The sequence below is a fragment of the Sturnira hondurensis genome, unplaced genomic scaffold (assembly GCF_014824575.4).
Source record: "Sturnira hondurensis isolate 20B ecotype Veracruz unplaced genomic scaffold, ASM1482457v3 Scaffold0000167, whole genome shotgun sequence".
Lineage (NCBI taxonomy): Eukaryota > Metazoa > Chordata > Mammalia > Chiroptera > Phyllostomidae > Sturnira > Sturnira hondurensis.
Genome location: NW_028072798.1, coordinates 577,963 through 602,599, shown reverse-complemented (window position 1 = coordinate 602,599; position 24,637 = coordinate 577,963). Strand labels below are relative to the sequence as shown.

Below are 24,637 nucleotides of genomic sequence, written 5' to 3'. Positions count from 1 at the left end.
AAAATGTTTTTCTCTGGCTCACTGATTTTTAAGGGGGGGCGGCGCAAGTGTTGAAACATGAAGAGGGAGGAGAGATGTGATTTGCAAAGTTATAAGGGACACCCTAATTTTGTAGTTAGCAAACACAATGCGTTTTACAATTTAAACTATGGAAAGTGCAGCCCCACCCTCCCTGGCCAGAAGACAGAATGAACCTTCTGCTATAGCTGTGTTTCAGAAGGGTACCTTGGAGAGTCGTGAGCATGAGAGCTGAATATACTATAGACCAAAACCTGGGGTGGGTTGAAAAAAAACCTGAGAGATATGTTTGAAGAACTATGGTTTATATTACCTGGGACTATAAAGCCTGCTTCTATACCCTCCAAAAGTTATCAGTGCGGTTCAGAAAATACAGTTCAAAATGAAGAACAGTGCTTTAAAAAATCAACAACAGGTTCTTTCTCCAGCGAAGATGGGATTCTAAAATTACAATCACTCAAGAGAATAAGAGAGATCCAGGTTTCTTTAGTGAATACACTCATCCACCTGCCAACTCTTCCACTGAGGCCACCGGGATTTAAAAACAAAGTCCCTGTCTACGGACTTTATTTTTCAATCCCGGCCGCTTCCAGGTGGAGGCGCAAAGGGCAAACCTCTGGGATAGGAAAGAAATGCTGAAACACTCAGTTTCTTTTTATCTCATCCGCACAGTCTGGAAGGTAGGTTTAACTCGTATTGAACATCTGGATCAACACAGGCATTACTGATCAGTCCCTGTGTGTCCCCAGGCAGCCGTCACACGCAGAAAGTACAGGGAGGGCTCCTGAGGAAGGGAGGTGGCTCCTCACTTGGGGTGTGTGAGCCCCGTTCGGGGCTTTAAAGACCAGATTAGGGTCCACAGGAGACTCTTCCCTGTGCTTTGCAGTGACAGGGAGTCCCTGAAACCTCACATGGCCCGGAGGTTCCCTGACTACCTCATGGCAAAGTCCGAAAAGGAGGTGTTCTTTTTTTAAATGAAATGTCACCTTTTTCCAGTAAGTGCCAAATCTCCAAATGCGCGGACCAGGAGCTGTCAGACGGGGCTGCTGTCGCTGGTTGCCCTCACACCACAGGCATGTTTCTCAGAAGCTGACCCGGGAAGCTGCCCCTCGGAGCGGGTGACAGGGCAAGCCCAATACTGAGACTCGAAAGAGGAGGCTGCTCGGCCTGGAGCTAAGGACGGTCAGCAGGGCGGGGACCACAGGCTGGGATCCGTCAGCACACAGCAGCTTGGGTAAGAGCTCTGAGGGAAGCAGGGAGAATGGGAAGGAAAGAGGTTCAAGTACACCCCTGGGGAGAGCTCCCCTTCCACGGGAAGTGAAGAGGAACAGGTGATTCTGGTGTGGACGGGGGGGGGGGGGCGGGGACGGACGTGTGTGTGGCTGACCAGTTAGGACGATGCTCAATGGCCAAGCAAGCTAAAAGCAAAAAAGACCCCCCAAAACAAACAAAAAACCTTCCGTTTTTGGCAAATAGGAATTCATCAGCAGCGTTAGCACAGAAACGGGCATCGCAGCCACACGGGTCCATGCCTGCCACTTGGGTGCAGTGTCCCCCACATACGGAGATTCCCCTGGGGCAGAGTCTTCATGAGCAGAGTCCCTGTTCATACACACACTGTTCTAACTTAGAATGTCTAATTTTTTATTTAGACAGGATTAATGGAACACAGGATTATTGCTTTGTACCGATGGATCAATATCCACACTTTCTTGAAATATTAAGCACACGATCAAACAGAAATGATTAAACAGCTGTGTAAATACCCCAAAGTAAGAATGTCAAACCATTTGCATTCAGATGTTGTAATACTTTGGCAAGATAGGAGAAGAATGATTTCGGCAAAAGGACATTCCCCCAGTCCACGCACACCAAGTGATCTCATCTGGGGAGAATTTTCCTTTCAGGAATTGGGTATGTTTCTTTTTTCCCCCCTGCTCGGTGATCAGTGGAACAGATTATTGGCCTTTAAAATTAAGAACTACCTTACGGTTGTTTCATAAATCAGAAGGACTACAAGCCAAGTGAACAATAAGGGATTCTGACTACAGCACTGATCCACCCACATTTCCCCCTAAGGCTAATAAATGACCTTTCTTGAAAGGTCCCTAAGTTCACCTCTTACGCCATCATTCAATGTATATACTGTGCAGTGTATGAGAGCAGAATATCAAGGATATTCAGTTGTGTCTGAAATGATAGAAAAGGTAGTTAATTCCCCTTCAAGTGACCCTGATACTCACAAACACCAAGATTTGAGGAAAATGCAACCCCGAATCCAGCAATGGGTATACTTTGAATGATTTGTCAAAAATAATTCCCTTCCTCACACCCTAGGAAATAAATAAAATTAAAAAGCAAGGCTGAGAGAGACACAGAAAGACCGTGTGTGTGTGTGTGTGTGTGTGTGTGTGTGTGTGTGTTGAGAGGGAATCTAACGTGATGAAGACTCAAACCCACACGGCACGAAAATGAGGGGACGCCCATGTGACTGTTCCCAGAGCAGCACTAAGCAAGACGCTAGTCATGGAGGCAGGACAGCCCCCGTGGTTTATCTTTATCCTGCTAACCACGTGCTTTAACGTCTACGGCTCATTCGAGTGAACGCCAATTGCAGTGGCTCTGGGAAACGAGCTTGGTGTTTGCCGGCACACTCACGCCCTCCAGCTCTGAACCTCGCATGACTCGTCGAGGGTTCTGCATCCTACTTACTGCCTTTGGGGAACTCTCGGGGCCGTGGTTGCCCCCGCGGAAAAGTGAGGACGCTCCACGTGACAGAAGGGACTGAGGTGCTGTGGGAAGAACACTCTGGGCAGAGTCACAGGGTCTGGGTTCCAGTCCAGGCTCTGCTCCTTCTCATCGATGACCAGGGCCAAGGCTCCCTGCCTAGCATCTGGTTTTCAAGTATTAACGCGACAATACATGCGAAAAGTCCTTGAAAATGAAATCTTTACACAAACGTAAGGTGCACTGTTGTTACAGATTACGTTTAAGACCTTCCGACTACAGTATTCTAACCCTATACCCTTAAAAAGCAGGAACGCTGGAGAAGGGGTGGAAAGTGAAGCCAGGCTCTGCTGGTGGGAGAGACAGGGGGACGGGGGATGCTACGTAGGGGACTGGGGGCGCTGTAACTGGCCTGTCTGCTGAGGACACAGCCTGGAGCTCTTGTCCTTCTCTGCAATGCCCACCTTAAACCACCTAAGACCACCAGTCCTGGGACTTTACATGGCCCGCTCTTGCTCACATGACCATTCGTTTGAATAGATTCTCTCACAAATCCTTTTCTCAACCTTGCTAAATCTAACTGGCCTGACTGGGAGGCTTTGAAAAAGGCTCTATTCTCCGCCTATGGTGGTGTTAATAAGTAAGGCCCTGACCAGGCAGCAGCAACAGCGACAAGAACCAGAGCCCATACCCAAAGGCACCTGCAGCCCTCGATACCAAGAATCTGTCAAAGAGGTGCAGGGCCTCCATCACTCAGTCACCTGATCACACATCCCTGAGGGACCTTGGCATTGACTTGGCATGAGATCTGCGGGGTCCTAGGGTCAGGGGCTCTTCCCCCCGCAAACAATGAGGCCATCCTGCACGTCTGCACCTCTGACAGGGCAGGACAGTGTCCCCTGCCCTCAGTAAGTGGACACTTTCCCTCTAAGGAGGGAGCCTATAGGGGTGGTGACAAGCCCAGGCCTCCAGGAGGAAATGGCACTCAGTTTAGTTCAGCTTCCTTTAAAAGGGTGTCTATGGGATTATTAACTGTTAGCATAAAACAACCATGAGCCCTGGCTGGTGTGGCTCAGTGGATTGAGCGCCAGTCTGCAAACTAAAGGGTTGCTGGTTCGATTCCCAGTCAGGGCACATGCCTGGGTTGCAGGCCAGGTCGGGCCCCCAATAGGGGGCATGTGAGAGGCAACCACACATCAATGTTTCCCTCTCTTTCTCCTTCCCTTCCCCTCTTTCTAAAAATAAATAAATAAAATCTTAAAAAAAAAAACAAAACAAAACAGTGAACTCAACACAGGTCTGACGTCTTGGGCCTCAGTCTTGCTGGTGTTCCCCATCCAAGCTGTCAGGTATTTCTGGGTTTTAAGATCAGTGATTAGACTTTATGATATTATCTGGAATAAGGGTTGACATGGGGCAGTGACTAAAAACACAGGCTATAGTGCCACACCCAACACTTTAAAATGGTAGATATTTGGAGTGCCTTTACTTCTCTGAGCCTCAGTTTCCTCATCTGTGATATGGGGAGAACGAGGGTCCGGCCTGATGGGATGACTGTGGGGAATCAGTGAGAAATCGTAAGTAATGGACGACACCTGCTTCACAGTAACCGCTAACTTGAGTAATGTTAGTCACTACCATTGATTGCTGTTACACTGTGTTACTGGTTTACACGTAGCCTCTCCTGTTAGAAAAAATTATCCCGCTCATCAGAAACCTTCAAGAGCAGAAGACAGTAGGATGACATATACTTATAGTGCTGCAGGAGGAAAAAAAATCTGTCAACTGAGAACGCTGTATCTGGCAAAACTGGAGTTCAAAAATAAGAGAAAGGAATGAATGCATTTGCTTATTAATAAAAGCCGAGGGACTGTGCTACCATTAGGTCTGCCCTACAAGCAATGTGGAAAGGATTCCTTCCGGTTGAAAGGGCAGGACACTAGACAGTAACTCCATGCTGTAGGAAGAAACAAAGATCTCCAGAAAAACCAGTATTTTTGGTGTATAACCACACCTTTTATTTCCTACAAGATTTAAAAGTCAAATGCATTAAAAGTTATAAATTAAAATAAAGAATTGTCATGTAACTCACTAGTCCGGTTTAAAAGGTAGGGTTCCCCTGACCAATCTTGGAAAAGTGATTAATTCTTTTTTCAAGATTTCATATGTATAATACAGATATGTTTAAAATTTTCCAGATCACTTTAAAAAGCCTTTTATAAACCATGCTATGCTCTGCATTTAAACTGGGAATGACTTTGTGATAATTTAGCTTTGCCGAAAAAAAAAAAAAAGGACACACTTTGATTCTTCAAATGTAAAAGACCTGTATTTTTTCTTTCTTCTCTTCTACTTTTGAGGGTCTCTGTGCTTAGAAAGAGAAATGAGATCCTCTGAGAAAAGCAAAATAAAGCAGTTCTTTTATTTCTAGATTATTTCTCATACACGCAGCAGGGATTGATGTGACTGGTCACAGCTGGAGGCTGCCGGCCATCACGGTGCAGCTGTGTCTAATACAGACGCAGGGGAGCAAGCAAGCACCCACTCCCCCAGAGCTCGGAGATGCCGGCACCCTCTTCCCTAGAGAGGGTACCACTCTGCCCCCTAGGGGTGAAATGCGGAACATTCTCTCACTTCAGACTGCTTTTGACACCAGGGAGAACAATTCATTAGGGTGAGGAAGGAGTTATCTCTAAACCTAGGGCAATTCTCACTGGACAATGGCTCTGGCCCATCCCCACAGAGACGTCATCCCTCCCAGAGTCTCCTAGGCTCTGGGAGACTGGGAAGCTGAGTGCAGGGCCGGAGGAAGTAGGTTATTCCTCAGCCCTCTGTAAAAGCATCACGCCCAGTGCTCTGCTCGCTGACATCTGATGCTCTGCAGCATGGGGCGCATTTTGGATAAATGCCCAGACATTCTCCCCGCCCCCACACATAAATGCTTAATGCATCTCGAAACTCAGACACAGAGCAGGAAATTGATGCTTAATTTTCAATGACACACTCATTGGGCATAGCTCTAAAGCTACCAAATAAACAAATCTTACTCTTTTCTGTAGAGCTCTAAAAAGGCAAATCTCAATTCCTCACACTCAGGCTCCACAGAGATTTTATGCATAATTGGTATCCAAAGAATATCCTTAGATTTAGGCAGGCTCATAGACAAAGGACCCATTTCTATTGAACTGAGTTGATATAATCGTTCCTCAAAATTGTAGGACTGGGAGGGAGTAATTGGTAAACCAGAAATCCCCAGCAGACATAATATGAAATAAAGCAACTTCCCCGTAACAGGGGAATCATGGGAAGGCAGAGGTCTGCAGATGGGGAGCAAAGGCCACCCGGTATGTTAATTAAAGGTGCCCTTTAATTAACCGGACTGGGAGGGGCCTGGCTGAAGCTGTGCACCCGCTCTCTCTCTCTGACACTGGCTGCTGATTTTGCTTTGGTTTAGGTCCTGTGGCTTCTACATACTGTTGGAAACCCAGAGGCAGAGCGACTCTCTCCTCCCCCGCAACCCCGGCCATGAACTGGAAGCATGTATACCAGGCTTCCCCTGAGGGGGCCTGGACCCCACGGGGGTTCACCTCCTTGCGACCTGACCGACCCACCTGCCTTCCTGCATTGTGAGCAGTTACACATCTGTATGGGGAACCCTGCCAGGCTCTTTCCTGACTCACCATTAGCAACAGTCCAGCGATGACCTCTGTTAATGTGCATATTCACAGGTGCCAAGGACTGTGCCGAGCAAATGTGCGTGTTATTGAATTCTCGCAGCAGCCCTAGGAGGTAGGGAGTGTCGTGATCCCCGTTCTACACACGAGGAGACAAGGTCACAGAAGGTAAGCACTGGCTAAGGCTTGAACCCGGAGCTGCTTGTCCCTGAAGCCTATGCCCTATCTACTGCTTTCCAAGGACACTTGGGCCTGACTCCACACCCTCAAAGGCAGCTCCTCCTGGTTGAGCAGGCTGCGATTACTTCAAGGTTATCCCCAACCTGAAAGGCTGCATGGAGTTTAGGGGGTGGTAGACAGGACTCTAGTGCTACATGGTCACCCTGACCCAGAAACCCCTTGTGTCCTTGGCTTTGAAGCCCCCCTACTAGATGGCCAACAGGGATTCTTGTCTCATGTCAAATATAAATAAGCATATTAAGAAATACTTTTCAAAGATAATTTCCTTCGACCTAATAGCTACAAGCCTTTGCTTGTCCTTTTCTTTCCCCCAACACATCACCACTAAGACTGAGGAGCTAAATGGACAAGAAACTTAAAATGCAAATTCACTGTTGATGAAGTTAGAAGACAAATTTGTCAAATTTATCCACTTGATGTTTTTCACACTGGTTCTTTTCCAAGGATGTGGCAGGAGTGAACACAGCCTGGCCTACCTGGGTGCCCCAGGACGCTGCCCCGTGCCTGGGTGCCCTTTGTACCTCACCAGCTGCCACCCTTGGACTGTGGTCTGCAGAGAGCATACTAACACTCTGAGACAAGTCCCAGCAATGTACACAAATAGGGAAAAGTCAAAGGTCAGGCAGAAGTACGCAGGCACATTGGTGGGAAGGTAAGTGGCTGGGGACGTGCTAAGTACTAGCAGGAAACTCGGGAAGATACAGGCTTGACCTCGCAGTCAAGGATGGGAGCCCGTCACCAGGAAGTAGGCCAAGTACAGGGGCCAAACACCAGACTCCGAATGCACTTCAGAGACAAGTATGGGGAGCCCTGAACCTTTCTCCCCACATTTTTCACGATGAAGATGAGGCAATAAAAAGAGAGTTGAAAGGCTCTAAGATTCATGGTGGTGCTGTTATAAACACCAAAGGCTCAGGAAACAAAATGTGTGTGTGACACAGGCTATTAGAGAGAACCTTCTTAGATTTATGAAAACAGAAATGTTCCCCAATATCCAGATTCTCTAGAGAATGAAGCTACTTAATTGTTCTCAGAGTTACAATGAGATTTATCCCAGAGAAGTCAGGTGATTTATTTCCATAATAAAAAAGTCCTTTAAAAGATGTCTTTGTTTTTCAAACATACAGATACAACCAGCAAAAGTATCTGTGACAGCTGTGAAAACATTTGAATCGCCAGTGAAGGCATTTTTCTCCCTTTCACCACAGCTGTTCAGTTCAGGGCAAGGTTTATTTTCCTCTTCCACTGCGCTTCCAAATCAAAAAAATCTGGGCTCTGAATGACAAAGCACTGCCCTTGAGTTTTCTGGACTAGGCTGCCACCATGTGGTGACGACTAAGAAAAAAAATAATGCATTGGTTTGGGTTTAATTCCAAGACCAAACTTCTGAGCTGTTTTAAGACAAGATAGAACCAAAGGGACCTGACATGCCTGCCACCCCGGCCCCGGCGGTCTCAGAGGAGACGCCAGCCTCCCTGGGCAGGACTGTGACTTGAGTGTTTTCATTCTCACCCAGCAGAATGCATTTCAGATTCTGTTCTGTGCTAATTTATTGTACTTAATGCACTCGTTGCTTGGTATTTGTGAAACGCATTGGAATGTTTTGTAATTAAAAACTGCAAGATGTGAAACTGTAAAAAAGTAACGGCACACCTGGACACTCACCCATCGCCCAGTTTAAGAAAACAGACGTGACCAATGCAATAGAAGGGCCCCAAGACTCCTTTCCATCTGCACCCACATCTGTAAACGGTTTCTTGACTTCTGTCCATACTTCCCGTTCACTTTTCATGCTTTTACTTCATACACGCGTAGCCCTAAAACTATGGATTAGACAGTACTGCCTCTAGATCTTACATAAGTGTCATTCATAAAATTAAACATATCCTTCTTGCTTTTTCCCATTGATTGCTGTTTTACGAACATGTCGTTATTTACAGCCCTAGTTTTCTTTCAAGATCGTTTTGTTTTTGTCTGTGGGGTTCCATATAAATTTTAGAATCAGCACTTGTCAAATTCTACAAAACAGTACTATGTTGAGATTTTTGTTCAAATTTATAGACTAATTTGGGGAGAATTAGTACCATGAAGGTATCGAGTCTTCTTAACCATGCTTTTATTTGGGTGTTCCTACTGAGCTTCATCAAAATCATACAATTTTTTTCAAAATGTCAGAAATGACTTTTGTTAAATTTATTTCCAGTTACCTTATATTCTCAGTGGCATTAGAAACTGTATTTTTTTAAATTTAATTTTCTAACTGTGGGTGTATTATTTAGAAATGCAGTTGGTTTTCTTGCAAGTTCATTTTTATATCCAAGAACCTGGCCGAACTCTTATTAATTCTCATAGTTTTTAAAAAATTCTTTGGGCTTTAATAGAAACATATTACCTAGGATTAAAGACAGTTGGGTGCCTTCCTTTCCAATCATTACAAATTTTCTTTCTTTCTTTATATTACAGCTTGTCTAGGAATTCCTACATAGTGCTGATTAGGAGTGCTGATAAAGGGACCCTTTGTCTTCCTAATCTTAAAAGAAATGTTTCTAATGATATTTTTAAATGATATTAAACATTGAAATGATTTTTCACAATTAAATGAGACATTTGCTCTAACTTTTTACAGATGTTTTATCATATTAAGGAATTCCTTTCATTCCTAGTCTAATAGGTTTTCTAGAAAAAACAAAAGAGACTAGATTATCAAATGACTTTTCTTCACCTATCACAGTGGGAAGACAGTTTTTCATCTGACGATGCAGTGAATTACAGCAATAGAATTTCTGATGTTAAACCTCCCTGTTCATTCTCAACATTGCTTTTCTCTCTTTCTGTCTTGATTATTTTGGTTAATGGTGTGTCTATTTTGCTAGACTTTTCCAAGAATCCACTTTTGGCTTTGTTGATGAGCTATCATATATATCTGTTTATTTCATTCACCTATGCCCTTGACTGTTTCTATCATTTGAAAATTTTCTGCTTCTTCCCCAACTTCTCGCATCGGATACTTGGCTTATGTACTTCCGGCCCTTCCCCTCTTCTCATACAGGCATTTGCGGTTTCTAACAGGCCCGATGCTCACCTTGCTTTGAAGCTGAGGGGCTCTCCACTGGGAGCTCATAGTCATGGACCCTTTCCTCTGGAACAGGCATTGCAGGGTGGCTTCCAAGGACCCATGGGCTCCTACTACCAAGATCTTCTTTCCATCCAGGCTGACACCTGCCCACCAAATGGAAATCAGTATCAAGATCCAAATGTTGGAGCTTTCCCACCATACAGCTTTCGTGGAAGGAAAAATGATCTTTGAAAACGTGGCCCTGTGAGCACCAACCCACAATGACTAAGCCACAACGTACTCTGTCTTTGCAAATGTTGTGGCAGAGTGACTAAGAATCATCGTCCCAATAATCCAAAGGATGAAAAAATACTGTCTATAGGAACTATCTCAGATTTGAGCTTAATGGCTAATGTGCTCGGGTACGTCTTGAAAGTTAACCTTCTAATTGAACTTTGGTATATATTTTGGAATTTTTGTGTGATTGTTGCTTGTTCAGGAGAGGAGGGGCATTTGCCTCTTTTTTTTCTCTTTTACTTAAGCTGTACTAGAGAAAAATTGAATTAGTTGAATTTGTATGTACTCAGAAAGTTCTTAAAGATATGAAACACTAGCAACAATTTACTTATTAACTTTAATAACGAAGAAAAAGAATTTATTCATGTTTATGTCACTGACATAAAAATGCAAGATCAAAGGGAAAATGATGGAAATTAAATACTGACTATTCAGAGATATTGCTCACTGATAAATCCCAATCTAGGTTTTTATACCTGAAACTATATCTAACAGCTTCCTCATTTATGTCTTAAATATAAGTCTTACATAGGTATACATATTGACAGATTTCAGAAGTTAAAACTGGACATATTTTTCATTGTGGTTATTTTGACTATTTTCAGGAGAGAATTTGGAAATTTGTTTAAAAAGATTATCTTTACTGACTTCTCTTTAAAACTGCAATACAGTTAATCTTATTAGAAAAATCTTCTGTCGTCATTCCTATCTCTCAAAAGATGACATAAATAAAGCTGACACTGAATTATCACACTCCCACGTCTCAATAAGAATCTTGACATCCTAGAAACAAATCCTTAATAGAAAACAATGTAAATACCGATAAACAGCAAACAGCAGCACTTCTGAGGAAGCTTCATACCTGACTTTTCAAGAAGTTCAATGACAGCCCTGGCCACAGGTGACACAAAACATTCATGGGCGTCCCCACGCACCAGCCTCCCCAGGTTCACATCTGTCACCCTGAAACCAAAACAAGGCAACGGGTAGTTAACGCCGGCTGAAGCTCACAGGCCCATCATTTACACAGATTACTCTGCAGTGATGTTCAGTCAGTGTCGAGTAGGTAGATATATTAACTAATTGAAAATAAATGAACTTGAACAACAATTTTAAAAAAAGAAAAAATCTTGAACAACAATTAAAAAAAAGAAAATAAATTAATGTGGGATAAATAAAAGCCATTCACTTCTAGGAAGAGCTGCCTGTCAGGACGCTTTGCTGTGGTCCCTGGAAGGCAGGATGGCCGTGACTGTTCTGACTCTGCACCACCAAAGGGCAAGTATGTTTTCTAAAATACGAAATAGTTTTCTTAGACAGAGTTTAAGAAGCCCCCAAACTCCCCAAATAGTTAAACAACATTAAATTTTTAAATGACATTAAACATCAAAATGTTTTCTTTCCTCTCTTAATTAATGACAAAGATGAAACAGTGGAATAAAAAAATCGCAGTAAAGCCCTGGCTGGTGTGGCTCAGTGGACTGACGGCTGGCCTGTAAACCAAAGGGTTGCCAGTTCAATTCCCAGTCAGGGCACATGCCTGGGTTTCAGGTTGAGTCCCCAGCAGGGGGCACACAGCAGAGGTGACCACACATTGATGTTTCCCTCTCCTTTTCCCTCCCTTCCCTTCTCTCTAAAAAATAAATAACTAATATCTTTTAAAAAAATCACATTTAAAAAACATTGAGTTGTTTTCTTTTATAGTTTCTCACCCATCCACATCTTTTTCTGGCTTCAGGGCATTGAGGACTTTATTGCTAAACAAGTTCTCTGAGATCTGAAGGGCAAGGCCATGTACTCTGGTGTCTTCATTAATCTTCAAGATTTCATCTATAATCTAACAAGGAAAAACAGGTAAAATCTGTTTTACAGCAATAAGATCCAACAAAAGAAGCTTTATGCAAAAGACAGACTCATAAAAATGCAGCTATCCTAGTTTATTTCTTATTCTTTGTGGAAGACTTGGTGTGAAGCACAATGAAGAAGTCTATTTTCCCTTTTCACCATGTTTGTAAAAGCTCAAAAAGAAGCCTGGCTTAATTTTTTAATGACTTCTCAGTCTTTCTTATCACTCTGCTCTCTGCCAGAACGAGAGAGAACAGAACAGAACAGGACGAAAGCTCAACAGTTAGTAAAGACTAGACAGGCAAAACACAGATCGCTGTCCACAATCACAGTGGGCCAAGCAGACCGCCGGCTTTCAGGGAGGCCAGGAAACGTGGATCGCCAGCCTCCACCCGGCCCGGCCAGGCCTGTGCTTCACATGCGGTGCGTTCAACAAACGCTTACTAATCGTGGCACCCCAGAAGTCGTCCCTCTGGCCCGTACATCCTCTGGACCTGAGCAGCACACAGGAAGCATTTCCAAAGGTGTGTGACGGATGAACTGTGAGCACAGATGTCTCCTTTTTACTGGAAACATTAAAACAATTCACTATTTATGGAAAAAACTAAAGTACAGTTTGAGAAGCTAATAGAATAGCTAGAGATTGTCAAGGTGTGACGAAGCAACAGTCTGTCCTCTCCGTCCCTATTTTAGCCAGGAGAGAAATGATTCATTTCACTTAACAAACTATTTGTTCATAAGTAAGAGAGATGCGAATCTTACTAGGAAATACCGGTGTGTCATTTTTGTTTCACTGTCCAGCAGAAATCACCATGGTAAGAGAAGAAAAAGCTCTTTAACAGTCAAAATTCAGCCCTGGCTAGTGTGGCCCAGTGGACTGAGTTCCGCCTGTGAATGGAAAGGTCACCAGATTGATTCCCGGTCAGGGTACATGCTGGGGTTGTGGGCCACGTCCCCAGTTGGGGCACACAAGAGGCAACCGTTTCTTTTCTCTCTTTCCCTTCTCTCAAAATATAAATAAAATCTTTTAAAAAATTACAAACTTCAGAAAGAAAATCTTCTCATTCATTCATCATTCTTTCATGTATTCAAAAAATGCTGAGTGTTCTGAGCACCTACTTTGCCCAGTTCTACATAAAGGACATGGAGTTGGAGAACAAAACTCCTGCCTTCATGGAGCTTATATTCTAGTGGGAAAGACAGGCCAGTTATAACACTGTAACCCTGGGAAATGGGGAGCAACATAAAGAAGAACAGAGCTGGCCAACACAGGGACGCGGGTGGGGGCTGGCCACAGTGGGTGGTGTCCGAATAGAGTCCAGAATGAGGTCAGGGCACTACGGGAACAAGGATGTGAGAGAGGAACAACAAAATCTTAATACATTAACATTCTTTTTCTTTTCCAGCACAATAACACCGCCACATACATTCACATTTATCAGAACTTCAAAAGAAAAATAGGGTATAAATGGCACCTTGTCAAAAAATAAGTCAAAGAAACAATGAAAGTTAAGGGCTATCAACACCAGTGGCCAAACCACCTAAAGAAATGCAGATTCTACTGCAGACAATGGGTGTCCTTCTGCAAACGGACAACACATTTCTCTGCATTCTGTTAATACTGGTTCGACAGGTATCAACACTTGTGATAGTGACACCAATGCAATGTAGCTAGAGGGGCTTCCTGCGCCTGCGAGAGCTGCCTGGAGGGGGCTCCTGCCTCACGGGGACTCGCTGGCCTGGGCTGACAATGGCGGCTGAGAAGGGCAGAGAAAACCAGACTACTGGCAGGTGGCAGGTGGTAGTAGTAACCCCTTCCCAGTGTGGGAGGAGCTGGAGATGGGGCTACGGAGGAAGATGCCCACTAGGATTTAAACCCAGGCGGCAGCCGGGCTGGGGCATAACCATGCGGTTCGGGAGCAGAGAGGGGGCACTCCGGACCACAAGGCTTGGAAACAGGAAAGCAGGAGAGCAGGGTGCGGCAACCGTGCGGGCTCTTGGCCACGTGGTTTGAAAGGATGCAAGAGGACTCCCACTGGCCTGCGGTGAGGAAGTGCCACAGGGGTTTAGGTTAAGAACAGGAGCCTTGCTGAGCTGCAGTCTTCCATTTCTTTTCCTGGGATACGGTATCCATGACTGGCCTGATCTGGCCAGGGGCGGGGGCGGTGGCAGGCGTGTGTGTGTACCCCTGACTGGCCTGATCTGGCCAGGGGAGGGGGCGGTGGCAGGCGTGTGTGTGTACCCCTGACTGGCCTGATCTGGCAAGGGGAGGCGGGTGTGTGTGTGTGTGTGTATGTGTGTGTAACTTTTTGGATAAATAGTTCCTTTCTTTTTTCCAAACTCTGGCATGGAGAGCCACAGTTCTTTTTCCTTAAGGGCTGTTGAGTGCCCGTGGGTCTCGAACCACCCTCTCGAGCAAGAGTGGTTATTAAGCGATGGAAGTAACTGCTGAGTCAAAGCCAGCCCCGAGAGCCACAGCTCTTACTGGCTGCAGGCAAAAGGACCCTAGAGTAACAAGAACCCGAGGCGGGTTTCTGTAACAAGATGACACTTGTGAAGGCTGTTACTTCCCTTGGGAAGGAACCAGAAAATCACCAGCAACAGTAGCGCAGGGTTCCTTTGCCGGGGTTTTCTCAGCTGCCACTGAAGAACATTAGCCTATAAAGGACGCTGCAGATCAGCTCATCCTGTTCCTTATCTATTATTAATAAGGCAACTGTGACCCAGACAAGCCAAAGGAACGGCCCAGGGGCAAACAGCCTGTCAGGACAGAGCAAAACCAGAACCGGTGCCCAGACAATTTGTACTAGATGACCCTGCTGCTGCCCTGAAAAAACCACCAAAGTCACCGCGTCACAGCCTGTGTCTTCAACAGAAGGACTCGGTAAGGGACAATTAGAGTGCGAGCGCTTGTGCCAGAGGGGAAAGTGAACGCTTCGCTCCACGGGTTCAGCGGCAGGAAAAGGCTTGATCTGGTCCAACCACAACTAAGAGGTGCTGCTGACATTCGGTCCAAAGAGGAAAGCAGGGCCAGGGTCCCCGGGCACTGCTGCGCTCACCTCGTCCTCGCCGCTCTCCGGAGGAAGGAAAATGTGAGTGATGTTCAGGCCAGCCTGAAAAGAGAACGTGAGGTTATTCGTCGCTGCGAGGGACTGCGTCACCGAAAAATGAAAATGAATTTTTGAGAAGCAACAATCCTCACCTCCTCTGCCAAATTCTGGTTTACCTCCTGCATCAAGTTATCATCACCGGCCTTGGGAGAGGGGAGGAAGAAGCAGAATGTAATGAGAAACACCTTGCAAAGGCACAAAACAAAACAGACCAATTTTGTGATCACAGGTGCTCTAATTACAGAGATGATCGGGAAAGTGTTCAGAAAGAAATCTTATCGCTCACAAAAGGGGACTAATGGCTGGCCTTTATCAATGTATCGGTTTCTCAGACCTTCCAATTATGTTGCTTTCTTTTAAATAATAGTCCTCCGAAGGCATAACCAGCATCCTTCCTAAACGAGGACACCAAAGACAGGGCTTAGATGACTTGCCGGCCGGTAGGTGGAGAGCGGAGTCACAGAGAGCCAGGCTCCAGACCCACTTTGCAGTCTGCTCTTCCTGCTGGCCTGCCTTTGTAGGGGCCGTGGAGACAGACCCCAAGGAGTGCAGGCGACTTAAGCAAAGCTCTACAGTCTCGGAAATCACAGCGTCGGCGGAACCAGACACTGCTATTTTGACATATTTAGTGTATGCCAAAGACAACAGCAGCCGTCCAACTGTTTGCTGGGTTAGTTACAGGCTTGGCTCGCCTCGTTAGTTCCCTGCACCTGTCACCGCGTGGGTGTGTCCGAGAGGGTGGCAAACGGTGCCAACTGTAGTTGGACATGAAGGGGCCACGGGCAAGAGACGCACTCGGAATGCAGAAGCACTCTGACCCGCGGTGACTTTTCGCCCTGTGAACTTACGGCAGGCTTTCAAACACTTGGTGGTAAGACTGCCCGACACCTCTCAGAGGGGAGATCATATGGTATTTGTCTTTTACCCACTGGCTTAATGAACAAAATAAACTAACAAACGAAACAGAACCACAGGCATGGAAACGTGGAACAGACTGGCAGTGACCAGAGGGCGGGGGGGATAATGGTGGAAAGAAGGGGAGGGGACTAGACAAAGAACATGCATGAATGGCCCATGGACATGGACAGCAGTGTGGGGACTGACTGTGGGAGAGGGGTGGGCTGGGCAGAGGAGGGCAGATGTGGGGGAACTGTAACAGAATAACAATACAAAAAGATGGAAAAAAAAAGACTACCCAATGCTGTGCCTCCGCAACCACTGGGGGGACTCTTCCTCTCTCACTTCGAACCCCGTGATAAGCATTAATGGGTGGATCACGGTAAACCCTGTGTCATGTGAGTGCCTGCCTCCTGACCTCCGAAAGCCACCACACCAAAGACAAGGACTCACGGAAGACACGACCTGGCTCAGGCAGAGCAGTGCCCAACCTGGAGCCCGGAGCGGGGAGGAGACCAGAGAAAGGGCAAAGGAGGGCAGTTTCGGCTGAGCCCTTTCTTCCTTCCCTTAAGCCCGAATGGCACGTCTGTGACAAGAAATGCAGCTGGTCTCTTGTATACAATACAATCTTCTAAATCGAAAGGCGTCCTAAAATTGCTGGACAGAGCGACCTTTTCAGCTTACCTGAATGATAGCAAGAACCGGCTTAAAGGCGGGGTTTTTTTCTTGTAATAAACGCAGAACTTCTTTAGAATTCTGAATGACTTCTCTACACGGAGAAAGAAAAACAACACACGGCGTCGTGGTTAGTGACGGGACAATGCGGACACAGCCTATTTCCTCGGTGTCTGTCACTGTAAGTGACAATAACTGGACCACACGAGGCTGTGCTTCAAGTGCGGGAAGAGTGGGGGGCAAGGGTGGGAGAGCAATGAAACCGTGAAATGCTAACAACGCACGACAATGTAATTTTAAAAATAAGCAGAGGTAAGCAAACTAGATGTTAACAGCCATTTTCTAGGGCTGAATTTTTCTCTTGTATTTTCCAAGTTTACCGTCATGAAAAGTCTGGGTTTCTTTTTGGACTAATCCCTTTCCTCTACTACAGTCCCTTCACCCTCCAGAAAACATTGGGGGTCCTGGGGGAAAGCGGGTGTTGGTGGAGGGTGGGTAGTGAAGACGGGGTGGGGGAGGGGGCTTGCCATTGGTGACATGGTGGATCAGGACAAATTCCTCGCCCCCGAGTGTAGGAGACGGAATGGGAAGGAAGCAGAGGGAAGGGAAAGGCAATGCTGCAGAAACATGAGATACACCAGAATTTGACACTCTCTTAGGTCTCTTGGGGAGAGAGGGCCTCGTTCCTCTGGGCCCTACACAGTGCACTTGGACCTCCTGAAAGTCCCAGCAGGGGCCACCTGCAACTTAGCACCACTGGGGTGCCAGCCCTGCGCAGGGTGGAACTTGACACAGTGGTGCTAGTCTCTTTCTGCAGCCTTCCGGAATGAGCAATTTCAGAGACCGCCTTGACAACCATCCCTTCGGAATGTTTCTCACCTGCGTAAGAAGTTGGCTTCTCCACCCCCACCCCCCCCAATAACAGACAAAAGGCTCCTCCAAGGCAGTGCCCATGCTTAGGTGTTTAACCGGCGTTAAACTTTGTTTTCTGTCTCTGACAAGGTCTTGCACACACGTAACTTTAAAAAGAAATGCAAGGTGAAGTTCTAGCCAAATATCTTGAGAAATAAACCACCAAGGGCAAAGAGACGCGAGTCAGCTCCTCCAAGTTTTCAGAGAGGAAGCTGATGTGCGTTAACTGGAAGGTAATGCCCTCGAGTGGGTAGACTAGGAGAGGGGGATGCTCCGAAAACATTTAAGGGCTTCGAAACTCAATTGGGATGAGCCTTGCTATGCCAACTTGGCTAGAAGCAACAGCATAGGTAGGCGTGAGACTATGTAACCTGCGAAGATTTTGTTTTTAAACACTTGGATAAAGCAACCTAATTTCCACTGAAATGACTATGTTATTGGATTGAATAAACAAGACTCCATGTGAAAATCTACCAATCACCTTATAAATGAGCACTTAAGTCTCCTGTCCATCATGCGTGACCGAGGGCCACGTGCTGCGCTGCATCCCTGCCTCCGTGACTGCTAATCTGGACTGAGTTGGGTCCTTACTGCTGAGTAGTTCTAGAAGGCACAGTTGGCTTGGGAGCCATCTGTAACGTGGATTAGCTGGGCACAAGGCTGCCAGTGAGCATGCTCATTTTTTAACGGCCACATTCCTCAGCCTCCCTTGCAGCTAGCTACCTGTGGCCATGCCAAAGAGCCCGAGAGGCAGTAGCTGATAAACGTTGTTAAAAACTACCATTTTAAGTACATCCCTGAATGCTAAGCCTATTTATGAATAATATTCTATATGTCAACATTTCCAAAGGCAAAAGAGATACCTGTGAATAAATGTAGTAAAGATTTCCCCCAAAGCCTCCTCCAAAACAGCCATCCGTATTCCAAGATGGAGTGCAGGTTGGGAGCACCACGGAGTGTTTAATAAACCACTGCCCTGGCAAGGCGTGGATACATCTTCCAGAACAGTAACAGCAGTAATGATAAAGATGCTAATGATGCTACATTACTGGGTACTTTCTATGAATACTTGCATACATTTTCTTATTTTTTTAATCACATAAGTCTGAGGTTTAGCTCCACATGGCTACCCAGCTAGAGACCACTTTGTCAGTCTTGCCCACATTCTTTTGGGGTCATGTGACTAACCTCGGGCCAACAGGAGAGCACTGGCCAGAAGGAGAGGAGGACTGTGCAGCCGAGAGAAAGGTACACCAGCAACCTGCCCCACCGCTGCTCTCGCTGGATGGGAGATCCAGAACAGTGAGGACATGTCAGAGGATTACCCTACCCTTGGTGGACTGCTTCCCTCTGGATGGTCAAGTCAGGGTATTTTGTAAAAGCAGCAAAGCCTTTTTCCTACTTTATGCAGGGCTCTGATCTGGGAGCCTAGTCTCATTTACTGTGCTACAACGGATTCAAGATAGAGAACAGAAGACAGGCCATTGTCTTATAAACCACAAAGAAAGAAAAATCATTGCTGATTAAACTATGATACAATCTTGTCTTAACATTGCGTTCATTCTGTTAAGTATTAAAAGCATTTTTAATACTTATTTAGACATATTTTGGGGGGGTCATAAAACACTCATATACTAGATGAAAATAAAAACATACCAAAACACTGGTTGAAATGCTGTATTCCTAGAACTCCTTCACATGCAGGATCGACTCTTCTGACTTTTTCTGACTCGGAATCCTTGATGTCAGTCCCCTCGGCCCCCCAGACAATAACACCTTCTGTGCTATCGAGGGTGTTGGTGATACACCTCTCTGAAGACCACGTCCGTCATTTTCATCCCCGGTGCTCTCTCATTAAGTTCCTGACACCCGGCCTGAATGCTGTGGTGCCGGACCCTTCCCAATTCCACCAAATGTCAACGGAAAGTTGTCAAACGAGAGCCAGAAGCCACATTATCTCCTAACACGACCCTTCCACGACGTGCTGATGGAAACATTGGGGGTCACGTGCCAGTTCCTGGACCAATGACAGGTCACTGTGCTTTGGAGGAACTTATTCTCCAAAAGTTTCTGATAACATGTCTACAAAATACATCAAGAACTAACATGCACAGATTCCTGGGCGTCTATTCCAGGTGACTTCTAAGACAGGCCCACCTCCCCTTTTCCTCTGAGTCCTGAGAGAAATCTCTTGGAGAAAAGTTTTGTCAGATGTTGCATTTAAGTAAAAAATGTACAGCAATGTGCAAAGCTATGGACAGGTTCCCACAAGGAGACGGAGTAACAAATATGCTATGACTGACTCCTGGCCAAGAACAGTCTAAAAACACAGTCAATTGAAAGATAAATACCAGTTCGGAGATATCAAAAATGTGCTTCACAGAGTCCCTAGAGTACAGTAATATTCACAACAGCCTTTGAAGCAGGTGAAATTATGGTGTCAATTTTGTACACAAAGAACTGAGATCAAATAACTTGCCTAAACTGTCACAGCTATTAGGTAGCAAAGTCATATTGCAGAGCAAGGCACCTGTCTCTTAACCATAATCCCATGAAGCAGTAATTCACTAACCAACACTTTCTTTTTCAACTTTAGAAGGGGAGCTGGCCAGCTAAGAATGGCTTCTACATTTTAAATGGTTTTTAGGACTTCTGGCCAAGATGGAGGCATAGGTAGACACACTGTGCTTCCTTAAATAACCAAAAGAAGGGCAACAAACAAATTTAAAAACAAGAAACAACCAGATCTTCCAGAAAATCTAACTGGACAAAAGTCTGACAACCAAGGAGTTAAAGAAGAAACACTCATCCAGACCGGTGGGGGGGTGGGGGGTGGAGAAAGGCAGCCGGGCAGACAGGACTTGTGGCAAGGTGGCAGCTTGAGGACCTGGGGCAGGCAAGGTGGTGACTGGTGGATGGGAGGTGTCACATTCACATGCAGACAAACTGGGAGGAACAACGGGGGAGCAAGAGAGACTAAGCAACGCACAGCTCCAGGGTAGGGAGATAAAGCCTCAAAAACCTCTGACTGAAAACACCTGTGAGGGTTGAGGCAGCAGGAGAAACTCCCAGCCTCACAGGGGAGTTTGTTGGAGTGACCCACAGGGTCCTAGAATGTACACAAGCCCACCCATCTTGGAATCAGCACCAGAAGGGCCCAATTTGATTGTGGGTAGTGAGGGAAGTGACTAAAAGCCAGCAGAGAGATGAGCAAGCAGCACTGTTCCCTCTCAGACACCTCCCCCACGTACAGCGTCACAGCGCAGGGACCTGGGTTGCCCAGCCCTGGGGAACAGCTAAGGCTCTGCCCCTTACTATGGAACAGATGTGCTGAGACCAGAAAAAAAAAGGCCCAAATGAAAGAACAGATCAAAGCTCCATAAAAAATACAAATAAGCAACGAAGAGATAGCCAGATACAAATAAGCAACTGGTAATCAGGATGCTCACAGAAATGGTTGAGTACGGTCACAAAATAGAAGAAAACATGAAGGCTATACAAAGTGAAATAAAGGAAAATGTACAGGGAACCAACGGTGATGAGAAGGAAACCAGGACTCATATCAACGATTTGGAGCAGAAGGAAGAAAGAAACATTCCGTCAGAATAGAATGAAGAAACAAGAATTTTAACAAAATGAGAGGCTGAGGAACCTCCAGGACATCTTTAAATGTTCCAACATCCGAATCATAGGGGTGCCAGAAGGAGAAGAGGAAGAGCAAGAAATGAAAAACTTATTTGAAAACATAATGAAGGAGAACTTCCCCAATCTGGCAAAGGAAATAGACTTCCAGGAAGTCTAGGAAGCTCAGAGAGTCCCAAAGAAGTTGGACCCAACGAGGAAGACATCAAGGCACACCATAATTACATTACCCAAGATTAAAGATAAGGAGAGAATCTTAAAAACACCAAGAGAAAAGGAGACAGTTACCTACAAAGGAGTTCCTATTAGGCTATCAGCTGATTTCCCAAAAAGAAACCTTACAGGCAAGGAGGGTCTGGAAAGAAGTATTCCAAGTCATGAAAAGCAAGAACTTACATCCAAGATTGCTCTATCCAGCAAAGCTTTCATTTAGAATGGAAGGGCCGATAAAGTGCTTCCCAGGTAAGATCAAGTTAAAGGAGTTCATCATCACGAAGCCCTTATTATGTGAAATGTTAAAGGGACTTACCCAAGTCCCTTTTCATTTTACATGAACAGTAAAATGACAAGAAACTCCCAGCTATTAACAACTGAACCTAAAACAAACAAACACCCCCCCCCCCAAAGCAAACAGCAAACAACTAGGACAGGAACAGAATCACAGAAATGGAGATCACATGGAGAGTTGTCAGTGGGGGAGTGGGTGGGGAGAGAGGGGGAAAGGTACAGGGAATCAGTAGCATAAATGGTAAGTAGAAAATAGACAGAGGGAAGGTAAGAATAGTAAAGAAAATGTAGAAGCCGAAGAACTTACATGTATGACCCATGGACATGAACTAAAGGGGGGGAATGGGGTTGGGAAGGGGTGTGCAGGGTGGAGGGGAATAAAGGGCAGAGAAATAGGACAACTGTCATAGTATAATCAATAAAATATACTTAAAGATGGGTTTTTAAAAATATCAAAATAATAATATTTGGGGACGTGAATATTATGTAAAATTCAAATACTAGTATCCACGACTACAATTTTAAATTTCACCAATAAAACATGGCAAAGATGTGTTCTTTTCTCATAAAAACACACCTACATAATATCTTCTATTTTCCTCCTGGACTGCAGATTCTAAAATATTGGCTATCTACGTTTTCCAAACTCTGGCTTAGAATGCTGTAAAAATAAATAAAAATAGGGGCCAGCATCTGTTGAGGCCTCGGTAGGTGGCAGTTCCTGAACTGTGCGCATCTTGTCTCTGTTCTCTTTCGGAACCCACGTCTTGCACGGTAGTGAGGGCGCGAGGCCGGCCAGTGCAGGGCAGCAGGATCCTCACTCAGGCCCCCTACTGGCCCTTCTGAGTCAGCCATGGCTTTCGACGAAAGGAAACATGAATAAAACCCACGAACGACCCCAAGTTTAGAGTCATTCACCCACCAGCCATGCCATGAGTGCCTCTTTTATACCAGGTACTGTCCAGGAGGAAGGATCTGCAGGTGGAAGACAGACAAGGCCTGTCTGTCCCCAAAGAGCTTTCCAACAATAAATGTCTTCAGACCCTCACCCGCTAAGCTCTGTACTGGTTAAAATCTAATGACCTGAAAAGGCCTAAAGAATCTACAACATTCGGAAAGATGACCCGGTAAATTAAGCAAAGGGCTCTTGAGAGTCATCCTTCGCATTGTAATGAGCCTTGGAAACCGGTTGGGGAGCGGGAGAGTGGCGAGGCAACTGGCAATGACTGTTAGAAGGAAGGATAGAAGGAAAGAGCAGAGAGGATGTGAATGGATGGAGGCGGAAGAGCTGGCCCGGGGGACGCGGCTCCAAGAATCCTAGTTCCAGAGGCAGGTAAGGGCTTTCCTGCCACCTCCCGGTAGGGCTGAACGCTTCACTCTCTACCAGTCGGGTGTCCGACCTGTGGCCCGCGGAACCCATGTGGCTCAGGATGGCTATAAATGCGGCCCAACACAAACCCGCAAATTTATTTAAAGCATGGAGGTATTTTTGTGATTAGATGTCCCAATGCATTTAATGTGAGGCCCAGAGATGCCAGAAGCTTGGGCACCGCCGCCCAGATCACACACTTCTCCCGAAAGGGCCCAACACGGCTCTTCCCTCTTTCCCAGAGGGGCCAGGGGCACCGATGACTGGCGGGTGGAGGGGTGTGTGTCTGGGGACGGCTGGCGCACAGGGCTCTCTGGCGGGGTCCGGGGAAGACTCAGCCCCGGGCTCCCACAGTTCGCTTCTGCGCAGGGAGAGAACTCCTGAAATAATAGCTGCGCAGGGAACTCCCTGCACCGGGTGCCGCGTTTCTGGGAGCTGTCAGCCCCGACATCTCCGGCCTCGTCCCGCTTACAATGTTGGGCGCTCGGCTCCATGTTAACTGGCCCCCAAAAGATGATGTAACTCCTAAACACGCTCGCTCACCCACAGGAAGTGGCGGCGTTTCGGGAGAGGCAAACTTCACCCCACAGTGAGCCGCCGGCAGCCAGCCCGGACACCGGGCCCCTGCGTGGGCGGGCAACGGATCTGGGCCGCTCCTCCTCTCCGGAGCCCGGGGGCCCGCCGCGTCCCTGATCCCGATTCGCAGGCGGGAGCCTCTCCTCCTCCTCGGCCGCACCGCCCTTTCCTGCCCCGGCCGCGCCCCGCGTGGCAGCATCAGAGCCCGCGGCCCTGGCGCACGTGTATTCGGAGCTGCGCGATGCCCGCCGGGGATGCCTGCGTGCCCCTCCCCGCCCGCGCCCTTAAGAAGTTGGCATCAAGCACTCGCTGCCCGGTGCCCTGCAACGCCCCCCCCCACCCCCACGGGGATCCCCGGGGCCCCGCCTCTGGGGACGTGGGCGGCGGCGAGCGCGGGACACTCACCTGACGATCGAGTTCTGCGCCGGGGGCGCCGGGCTGCCGGGGCCGTGGCTGCTGTTCCGCTGGCGCCGCTGCCGCCGCTGCCCGAGCAGGCCCTCGACCCCGCCATACCCGCCGCCACCGTTGCAGCTGGCGCGACTGGACACTCGGAGGCGGCGCGGCGGGCCCGCGGGCTTCAGCGGGCAGCGGAGCTGGCGCAGGAAGCGCGGCAGGAGCGCGCTCATGGCGCGAGAGGTGCGGAAAGAGGTGGCGAGTCGGCGGGAGCGAGAGGCGGCAGCTCCGCCCGCCACGCGGAGATGCGCAGGCAGAGCACGGAGGCGTGGCGGCGGCAAGTTCCTCCCGAGGGTGGGGGCAGGCTGGCGCCTCCCGTCCGGCGGGTAACCAGCCGGTGACAGCCAGGATCACTGTTCCTCCACCAGTGAGCAGGAGCCCCTAGGGGGCACTGCACCTGGACGAGGCGCGGCTGGGAGGGCGGGGGTGTACAGGACGACCGGCTAGAGGGGCCAGGCTGCCAATTTCAGGGTTTCTGTCACTGTCACTGGGGCTCAGGCCCGCTTCTGCCTAGGATGCTGATGCCACCCTGCCTTCAGGCGGCAGTTTGCTTCCTGGAAAGGCACTTGGTCAGGCTTGGAGACCAGGGCTTGGGTTTATTAGGCCAGAAATGCCCTAACAGTAGAATGTGGGGCCTTGG

The 24,637-nt window shown here is 47.1% G+C and overlaps 1 protein-coding gene across 1 annotated transcript in view; it reads right to left on the bottom strand.

The window, feature by feature from the left end:
* MTHFD1L (methylenetetrahydrofolate dehydrogenase (NADP+ dependent) 1 like) overlaps positions 1-24,239 on the bottom strand; it is a 169,098-nt gene extending 144,859 nt beyond the window's left edge. Inside the window, exons 1-7 of the mRNA XM_037049648.1 lie at positions 23,950-24,239; positions 16,548-16,632; positions 15,059-15,109; positions 14,916-14,969; positions 11,724-11,848; positions 10,874-10,974; positions 9,742-9,878 (exon numbers count right to left, since the gene is read on the bottom strand). Of these exons, the coding sequence (XP_036905543.1) occupies positions 9,742-9,878; positions 10,874-10,974; positions 11,724-11,848; positions 14,916-14,969; positions 15,059-15,109; positions 16,548-16,632; positions 23,950-24,170 (774 nt within the window). The 5' untranslated portion in view covers positions 24,171-24,239. The remainder of the gene's footprint in view (positions 1-9,741; positions 9,879-10,873; positions 10,975-11,723; positions 11,849-14,915; positions 14,970-15,058; positions 15,110-16,547; positions 16,633-23,949) is intronic.
* Between the last annotated feature and the right edge of the window lie 398 nt (positions 24,240-24,637).